At 30.1% G+C, this 10,605-nt stretch overlaps 1 protein-coding gene across 1 annotated transcript; it reads right to left on the reverse strand.

The window, feature by feature from the left end:
• Positions 1 to 600: 600 nt before the first annotated feature.
• LOC111992217 (AT-hook motif nuclear-localized protein 23) lies at positions 601 to 2,187 on the reverse strand. Its single transcript, XM_024024081.2, has one exon. The coding sequence runs from the start codon at positions 1,776 to 1,778 to the stop codon at positions 870 to 872; it is 909 nt and encodes a 302-aa protein (XP_023879849.1). The 5' UTR covers positions 1,779 to 2,187; the 3' UTR covers positions 601 to 869.
• Positions 2,188 to 10,605: the final 8,418 nt, after the last annotated feature.

The raw sequence follows: 10,605 nt of genomic DNA on the forward strand, positions 1-10,605 counted from the left end.
CTAGGAACCTTAATTATGGACTTGATGTATGAGAGATGAGTAGCTTTAGCACTCAAAAAATAGCCTAAATTAAAGACATGTTGCGTGGGTGTTGGAAGTTTCTTTTTATATTTTTAAGAGATACGGATGATAAGAGTGATTTGAAATTCAGTAGAAAACTAAAAAAAAAAAAATTCATTTCCAAAAGGAGTAGATTAAGAAAGTCAGCTTGAACATTAAAGTAGTATTAACGAAGTCCATCCAACTAGTACTAGAAGAATGCTAACCCTTTGAAAAACCCTTGTTCTTAATTAATTTTTTCACTGTTGTATTTATTATTTTGTGAAAACAAGGCCAAAAAAAAAAAAAAAAAAAGAGAAACCCATGTTCCTAAATCTCACAAAGATGATGTACCTACTTAACGAAAACAGTTTTACGATTTAACCACACAAAACCATCATCCTTAGGAATGGAACATCTATAAGATAATCTAAAAATAGAAAACCTAGTCCACATCACAAAAGGGAAACCTATTCAAACTCTTAGTCACACTGTGTATTGCCAGTTTTCAAACATATACAGTGATACACATAGAAAACAAAGCATACGTTGTTCTAGAAATTAGCTGAATCTTCAAACCATTTCATATAAAGAACTAATAGAGTCAACATTACAAAATAGTACTTTTTTTTTTTTTTAAGAACCAAAAAGAAAGCAGTAGTAGTAGTAGAAGAAGAAGCAGAAGAAGAAAGAGTTACTACAACATCAACAAAAGAAGAAGAAGAGGAAGAAGAATTAGAAAAGAGAAGAAACATGACGCTCCATGAATAATGTCCTGACCTTTTTTATAACATCGTCAGAAAGCAAGCCTCTTCCATCTCACATTACAATCAAAAGGGACCGCCACGCGCTGCGCCGCCTGAGTTCCCGGCCCATCCATCGACCGGTAACTGGACATTAGGCGGCATATTAAGCGGCAAATTCAAGAAAGGAAACCCGGCTGACGGGTCCGAAAAAGGGTTACTCCCACCCACGCCACCGCCACCACTTCCGCCGCCGCCACCCGAACCCTGCTGCCCAGTAGGCGTCTGTATCTGCATCTGCTCCTCTTCATCCAAAGGCAATCTCTCATAAGCCACGTTTGTGAAAGAAGCCGCAATCACGATAACCGGGCCGGCTGCAGTTAACTCCCCAACCACACTCCCTCCCACCACTTGGCCTTGTCCGCCAGCCAGAAATATAGTCAAGCTGGTGGCGCCCGGTGGAGCAGGCGGCGGCAAGAAAGATCCCGAGAGTGATAGTATTTCAAACCTTCCGTGAAGCGTTACAATAGCTCCCGCCGCGGCTGGTTGCCTGAGACTTACATTTGTGACAGTGCCACTGCCACTGAGAATACAGATCCCACGCTGTCGACGCCGTGCGTAGGTGGCGACACAGTCAAACACATCGCATCCGTTTCCCACTTCCAGAATATGGGCTCTGAGAGTATTCGCACTCTCTCTGGTGATTATGACTGGCGGTTTGGGCTTGTTCTTGGAACCAGGTGGTCTGCCACGTGGACGCCGACCCGCGATGTCTCCTGCTCCGCCTGAGCTGTTGGTGACAAGCTCGAGACCTTGGTGTGGATCATCGTCTTGGTGATGATCCCCAGAGTACTGTCCTCCATCGTCTTCAGAATCTTGTTGCTGTTGCTGTTGTTGTTGTTGATGATGATGTTGTTGTTGTAATTGAAGGTTGAATTCCGACCTGTGAAGCTGGTGAACGTAGCGAGAAGCAGGGCCTAAATCCAAACCAGCCATAGACACATCAAAGGGCAAAAATAAAAGCCACAACAGAAAACAAGGAAAATATTAAAAATAAAACCCCGAATTAAAAAAAAAAAAATTAAATTTCTAAGCTTTTGTTTATTTTAAGGGAAGTGGGTAAATATTAAGAAAAAAGAGAGGATAGAGAAAAAAAAAAAAAAAAAAAAAGAAAGATAAAGAAAGAGAAAGATAGGGAGAGCTCCGGAACTCGAAGCTAAGATTTGAAAAGCGATTTTCTTTCCTTTTTTTTTTAAGAAAATAAAAATAAAAAACCAACGACAAGAACAGCAAGATCGAGCGCAGAGAAAGGGAAGGAGAAGAAGAAGAAAGAGGAGAAGGGGATGGGTGAAGAGGACAAAGTCTCAAAACGCAGTCATTTCTGTTCTCTCACACCACCAAAAGTTTAAATATATATATATGCATATTATACTAATTTGTTAAAAAAAAAATTTATTGCTTTCTTGTATTGTGAGAGAAAGGTTTGGATTCATGTCTCAGTCGCAATTTCAGACCGTGGAGTGAACGCTATATATATATGATGAGAACATATATGGGACTGTCAAGAGTGGTGTTATTGGAAAATGGAACTGTGAAATATGTAAGTCGGGAAGTGATGAATTGATTTTTTTTTTTTAAATTAATATCATTTATTAAATTATCTCCAATTCTATTTCTCTGTTATACTTTGTTTCTCCCATCAATTTGGAGTTTTTTTTTTTTTTTTTTTTTTTTTTTTTTTTTTTTTTAAGGTACTAAAAGTGTGAATCATGGTTAATTATCTTAATGTTTCACTAAAATTTTCAACCTTAATTGGAGGTTGTTATTTTAAAAACAAAATATAGGGAAAAAAATAGTTACCAATGTAGAGTTTGACTCTCTTAATAACTTTTCGACAATATATTATTAAAGAATAGCAACATTATTTTAAAGTAATGATCCTAGAGTATTCAATAATTTTCCGATAATCTTTACATTAAAAGCCTTAAAAAAACATGGGATAGGATTGGAAACTTGTTTTTCTTTTATATTCATACAAAATTATATATATATATATATATATGACTAAAAACAAAATTTAGCTACAAAATTAGTTGTAACTTTAGACTACAAATTTACTTAATATATTTTTATTGGAGGTGAATTTTAACAAATTCACCATTGAATTACATCTTCTTTTTATATCTTATATGCTTGCAAAATTTCAAAAAAATTTAAGATTAATAGCTATGTCATCAATAAATTTTTTAAATTGTAAATTTTTGTAATTTAAAATTATGCACAAAATATTAGCTTATAGATTATATAGTAAATAATATCTGATTGACACAAAATTTAATATGTGTATTAAAAAGTAAAGAACATGCAATTTAACGGTGAGATTTTCAAAATATGTTGTAATATTTATTTTATTGAGTGAGTATGTAGTTTTAAGCTACAACTAATTTTGTAGCTAAATTTTGCTCATGACTAAAAGACACTATTTTATGGTAACATAGTCATGAACTTGAAATATTTATCTTCAAATTTTGGTATGTGATCATAGATGTATTAAATCTTTTGAAAACACCCGAGCAAAAAAGGTTTCAATGGATTTCATTTATTACATTATTAGTTCATGAATTTTGGGGTGTTTTTCTGATATGAAATGAATTAATTTAATCAAAGATTGGGAAATCACTTCTTTATGTACTTTATATTAAAAAAATAATAGATGTATTTAATCTAATAATAAGTTATAGATGTGTGAAAAATGCAGATCATGTTTATTAAGAAAAAAAAGAAAAGAAATGAGAATGGCGCGTGGCGGGGAGTGTGATCTAATGACAAAAACATTTGAGCAAATGAACCCTAGATGGGGCAGTGTGTGGGTGGGGTTAAAGAAAGAACTTTGAAAGGTAATGGAGGTTTGGACAATATGTGGGTAGGAAAACAACCATGGTTAGGAGGAAGAAGTTGACCAGGTTGGGTTAAGTTAGAAACGTGAGGAGGGGACAAAAGTGTATTCTAAATTACAAAAACGAGGATGGAATGGGGGCAAGTGGGAGATGGTGCTGCGGCGGATGGGTCCCACCCCGGCTTGTCTTCTTCTCCCACCCTGGACGGCCCTCTTCATCTACCTTTAGCCGCGCCCAACTTTGCTTCACTGGCTCCACTAGGATGCGTAACTTCTATTATTATTTCATACAATCTTATAATTAGTGTATCTTTCGTCATTTTTTTTTGGGTCAAAAATATATATATATATATATATATTTTTTTTTTACCTTTCCTAAAAAATAAGATTTTTTTTTTTCATTTTTAAATTCAGTAATTTTATATAAAAAAAAAGTCAAATAAATATATTATAAGTTATAATTTGTAGAGCACAAAAAATAAGACAAAAGATTTGTATTCAGAAGTAAGAGATTAAATGATAGCATAGTTGTAGTTGCATTATTTGCGGTGTGTCATGTCTACTCTCTGTAGTTTGAACTCCACCTTTCTCTTCTCTCACAATTTGCCTATCAAAAACATAAATAATAAATAAGTATGTCAAATGCATAAGTACATCAAGTCATGATTAAGATTAAGGTTTCATTTATTTAGGTTTAGTTTGTTTCGAGGTAAAATATTTTTCTATTAAATTATATATATATATATATATTACAAAAGTCCATCAAAATGAGATTATTTTGAATGTAATCCTTTTGTTTACTATATCCAATCTGTACCATTAATAATTTAACCATTAAATTTTGTTCATGTTTAACTTTTTCAAGAAATACTAGCTCTAAAATATTGTATGGTGTAGAAAATTTCCGTTGTTGTAGGTGGAAAAATATATTATAAACTATCAGATTATTAATGAAAATGGACTATAAAACTAATATGAAAATGAATCAAACACTAAAGGTTAAAATAAAAATTTTGATATATAAAGGGTCAAAATTAAAACAATTTTGATCTTTTGAGATTAAAATGTGTAATGATGGTATATAACTTTCTTTTTTCAACTTTTTTATGTGTTGTTGTCTGCTTTGGAAGACTTTGGTTCTTTTCATGTTAGGATCTTAATTCTAAAAATTGTAAAAAGTATTAAATTGCTGTAGGTGAAATCAATTAGAATTCGCTTATCAAAATTTTGTTTTGGAGGTGATGCCCTCTAACAGTCACCAAATTCTATTGAAATATTTTGGTCTTCTTTAAAAAGGTATAATTAACATATTTGACATTTCCTACAAATTCTTTTATTTAACATATTTGGTATACTTCCCATTAATATTCTTTTTTATTCTTTAATATTACACGAACTTTTTAAGGTACGATTACATTATTATATCATTTTATATTATTTTTCTGTGTCAATTTCTAGTAATGGGAATGTTGTAATTATTTTTTATGTGATTCCATGTTAAATTTTTGAGCCAATTAAACAATATATTAGTTTTAATAAAGAAACCCTTATAACATAGTCATGTTAGAACTTTATACTCTCTTTTTTCCATACATTGTACAAGTTAATAACTAGTCCATAGTAAAATTGAAGTATCAAGATAAGAGAAAATTAGAAATTTCAAGATCCAAAATTTTAATGCATATATGGTGAATTACATGATAAAAGAATTTAACATATAATGCTTTTGTTGAGTCACGTGAAATAAGTATGGCATATAAGATCCAAATTTTTATCGATTATAGACGTTAAAACTACAACCCAAATTAAGCGGATACTAGCAAAGTTCAATATAAGGAATGGGGATAAGAAAATAATCGCCACCGCTAAGGTAAGGGATCTCACGGTGGAGATTCAACCATTGATATAATCCTCCTAAATTGAAGAATTTAGGAACTAGTTGTCACTTAATTTTATTAAAAGGAAAAACTAAGAAAACACTTAAAAAATATTTTTATTAACAGATGAAAAATGTACATTATATGCTTGAAAAATTAAAAGGTTTTGGTCCTAAATACAATCTATGAAAGAAAAGTTTCAATCTTTATTTTCTAATTACAATCTAAGAGGAAGTGAAAAGAAAATACATAGAAAGACCTAGTCAACATTCATAACTATGATAAATCTAAATCACATAATAATCCTAGGCATATTAATCTACATGTTTATATGATGAACATATGAGGTGTTTTTGTCCGCACCCAAAAAAATAAAAACAAAAAAAGTTCTAATACATTCCCTAAAAGATAATGAAAAAAAAAAAAAAAAGAGATTTTTGATCAAAGTACATGATTAAGTCTAATTTGGATTAGTTTCTTTGTAAGAATGACTCCCAATAGGAATTGAGTTCTTTCTTGGCTGTGTTGTTGTTATATATATATATATATATATAAAAGATAAAAATTCTACTCTAGACTATTCTAAGTGTATATGTGTGTGAAGTTCAGTAAAATAAACATTTCTATATATTTTGAAAATTTAACCGTTGAATTTCATGTTCTTTACGCACTTAATACACATGTCAAATTTTATATCAATCAAATATTATTTATTGTATGATCTATAAGCTTATATTTTATACATAATTTTAAACTACCCAAAAAAATAATCAATTTAAATCATTTATTGATGACATAGCTATTAATCTTTAATTTTCTAGAAATATTGCAAGCATGAAGAATATAAGAAAAAGATGTAATCTAATTGTAGATTTATCAAAATTCATTCCAAATATATATATATATATTGAATAAGGTTGTAACCTAAAATTACAATTAATTTTATAACTAAAATTTGTCATTTAAATATAATATATACAATGCCTTAATTCAATTTTTGCCTAGGACCACCAAACACATCAAGTTGCCCCTAACCCCTAGTACTAAAACAATGAGAAAAAAAGGTTGCTAAATGGGAGTGTACAATAAATTAAAGGAAAGGAAAAAGAATTATAAATTAAGAGTCTTATAACTTAATGACATTGTTTAGTTTTCTATATGACCCAAAAAAAAAAAGTTTGAATCCCCTACCCACTTGTTGTAAACTTGTAACTTAATTTGTGTTTTTATTTTATTTTAATTAAAGACTCATGAAACTCATGGCATCCCTGTAACTTTCCCACCGAAAATAGAAGTTTTTCACATAATGTGTTAAGGAGATACCGAAGAGGTTTTGCTTTCATGATATTCCCAAAGGCTTTTTCCAAAAATGTTAAGCTTAGACCACGACCATGTCTTTAAGAAGAGGCCATCCAATTCACTTCGCCCATTACGAAGCAACGCAAAATATTACAACGTAGGGCTTAGGAGGAATTAGAATAGACCTAGACAAATATATTCATATTTAAAGCGAGTGAATGAAAAAAAGAGAGAGGCTTTCAAAGTCATACTCATAGTGCATAAGGCCTTGAAATTCAAAGCTCTAAGTAAAAAGTTTTTATTTTTTTCGGATATGCTAGCTTTTACTTGACCGTTGTTCACCTAACTCACACAAACAATTAATCAAAGACTAGTCTATAAGCTGTGACAAAAATTCAGCAAGACCTAAAGTTAACAATAGGAACCTTCAAATTGTTAGCCAAGACGAAATATTGGAAAAGTGATCACAAGTCACGACTTAAACGTTTAAACTCCTCAATTCTATGCATCCTATAGGCGTTGACATAAGTATCTTAACGTGATTTAGGAAAAAGCTTTTTTTTTTTTTTTTTTTTTTTTTGAGGGGCCAACCATTTAGGAAAAAGCATTAGGAGAAGAAAATAGCAAATTTTGGGAAATCTATAATTCGTGTTTATGTACAAAAATATTCAATAACAATAAATATACGATGGTTTTACCTGGGTAAATAAGATGGTCTTCTCAACTTTCATAGTGAGTATTATAAATGGATCATTTGGTCCCAAAATTAAGAGAGACAAATTGACACTTTGTGAAAAATTAGACCATAATTAAAAGGTAATTTGTAATTTGATTGTGCTTCGATTTTAATATGATAATAGTTTATAACCCATGCATATATACATGTACAATTAAAAATAATCATAATTGTGCACGCGTGAGCGCATATACATATACATATATATATATATATATATATATTATTTCTATATAGTAAGTAACGAATTGTACACATTCAAAATATTATGTAAAATGCTAATAAATTTGAATAATTTTTAGTTAGACAACCAAATGGCACATGAAAGCAAAATCATTCAAAGTCTTTTTTTTTTTTTTTTTGGCTAATTTTATATATAGGATTAGAAATAAGATTGGATTTTTTTATGATTCATTTATATTGCATTCATCATTTTTTGCATTAAATTAACTCACTTAGCACAAAAATTAAAAAACTTAGATGGGACACATGACATAAAATTATACTTCAATTGAAATTTAATTTTGATTCTAATTGAATTTTCTCTTTGCTTCAACATTAACATAATATATACAAAACATGATAATATGGCTAAAATGATGGTAAGGATGAAATTGAAACTCTCTAAGAAAAAAATCAAGGGCTAAAATGAAATGTCCCTTAAATATATGAATGAAAAGTGAACTTTAGCATAATAATAACGTGTATCAGTATTATTAGGATCTTTTGCATTTGAAATGGATCAATTTCATTTTTTAGATTAAATATTATAAATATAAAAGGATATCCAATACTACGTTAGTTATAATTTTAAATGATATAAAATCTTAACCGTAAATTCAAACAAAAAAAAAAAAAAAAAAAAAAAAAACTCAACTATGAAATGGATTCTCCCCCTTTTAAGGTAGATATGATTTCTTTTTACAGTACACCAAAGGCTTTGTTCAAGGAACTCTCTAACAGTCGTACCGAAAAATAAATAGTAACGACCATTAAATTAATACTATTATTCCTTCAAAATATACCGGATAAAATATCGGGTTGTATCAACTATACCCTATATATTTAAGGTGTTTCGGCTAATATAATAATAATAAAAAATTAAATGTTAAAAAACGTGCTTTTTTTTTTAAACCAAAAAAAAGCATGTTATTTAAGTGAATATATCAAGTTAATGTACTTAGACTAATATTTTGACTCCCTTAGTTTTGTTTGGATATTTCATTAATTCTTAGCATGTTAAAGGTTCAAAGGAGTTAGCAAAGTTTGGGCCAACACTTCCTGAGGCACTTAATCCAATCTTGAGAGCTGCTCAACAACCTGCTGGGGGTTGTTGTTGTTGTTTTGTTTCCTTCTTCTTTTTTTTTTTTTTTTTTTTTTTTTTTTTTGACCCTTGGGGTTAGTAATGATAATGTCAAAAAGTGACATGCATGTTCTTTCACGTATGTTATAGTTAAATCATGATAACATTTGTCACCTATGAAAATTGACAAAGTTTGGTTTTAACCATATTTAGAGCTATCTTTTTAAAGTTCTAATTAATTAAGTGGCAATTTATAATAATGTATATTGTTTGAATAATTCACACGATTCATTGAAAAAATAATATAACTAAAACTATTCATAGATAATCTAGACATTTGCCACATAATGAATTGGAGCAAAATGACTCCATACTTTTTCCCAGTGAAAATTACTATTTTTTTCACTATATTTGTGTTGAATTATGTGGCACATTTATCCCATGTTTTTTTAGAGAGTGCATTCACACATTGGAGAAATTATTTGGTGTTCCATTACTTTTTCCCAGTGAAAATTACTATTTTTTTCACTAGATTTGTGTCGAATTATTTGGCACATTTATCCCACGTTTTGGTGTTCCAAAATGATCGTGTAATCGCTGTTATAGGGTTATACAGCATCTTCGGCTAAGTTCAACGCGCCAAGCTGCACCTATGTATTTTTTCCAAAAATTTCTGATCATGTGCCACAAATCTATCCCCACGGTCTCTTTCTTACTCCTTGATACCATCTTATTTTCCATACCTGACCCATTGAGCTCTATTGCTGCAACAACCCTTTTCCCTCTAAATTAAATAAACAAACAGTTTATTGAATCAGCTAGGTTAAAGGGTCAATATTAATGAAAAAAATGGCAAAGACACACACACACAGCCCACAGTGAGAATAACTAGATGGCACTAGGTGCACTTTTTATTCTACACAAAAAATATATTTTTTAATTTTGTGGGCTCTTTGAATTTCCTCGACTATTTGAATTTTCATGATTTTCCTATCACAATTTATGTACCTATCGCTTGTCCTTACAAACTGACCCAACTTGATTAATGATGATATAATTTTATTTGTTTTAATTTTTAATTTTTAATTTTTTATGATAGGATTTGTTGGTGTATTTTAATTTATGTTCATAATATTATAGTTACAAAATTTATTAGGAAATATATTATAACCCATTAAAACAAAATGTTGCTACAAAAATATTTCTACCCCACCAACCTTACAATCTTTTAATTTATTCTTCATTATTCAGTTATTAAATTCACTTTAATATAACATGTATTTTAGCACTGTATAAAAGAGCCTTGTCACTTTTGAGAAAAGAATAGAATGTTTGTTTAGATGAATACATTAAAAAAAATTGAAAATAATAAATGACAAATAGTGAGATACACGTATCGAGTGGGCGTTTTATAATTGTTATTTTGTGTACAAACAGGAATGGTATTTCTTTGGTGTAGCTTGGAGTCTATAGTGTTGTGCATATCCATGGACTTTATAACATACGTGGTTGGACTGTTGTATCCAAGACAATATTGTGCTAGTAACCTTGTTGCATTGATTGAGATGTATATTGAATGTTGTCCTTAGGTGATGCAAGGGCATTGACAAGAACGAGATAATCGTGCCTCAATCAATCCTATTAGAAATATCTATTTCTTAAATATGTTATATTTTATATGAATGTAATAGAATAATAAGTGACAATTTATA

The sequence above is a fragment of the Quercus suber genome, unplaced genomic scaffold (assembly GCF_002906115.3).
Source record: "Quercus suber isolate HL8 unplaced genomic scaffold, Cork oak 2.0 scaffold_238, whole genome shotgun sequence".
NCBI lineage: Eukaryota > Viridiplantae > Streptophyta > Magnoliopsida > Fagales > Fagaceae > Quercus > Quercus suber.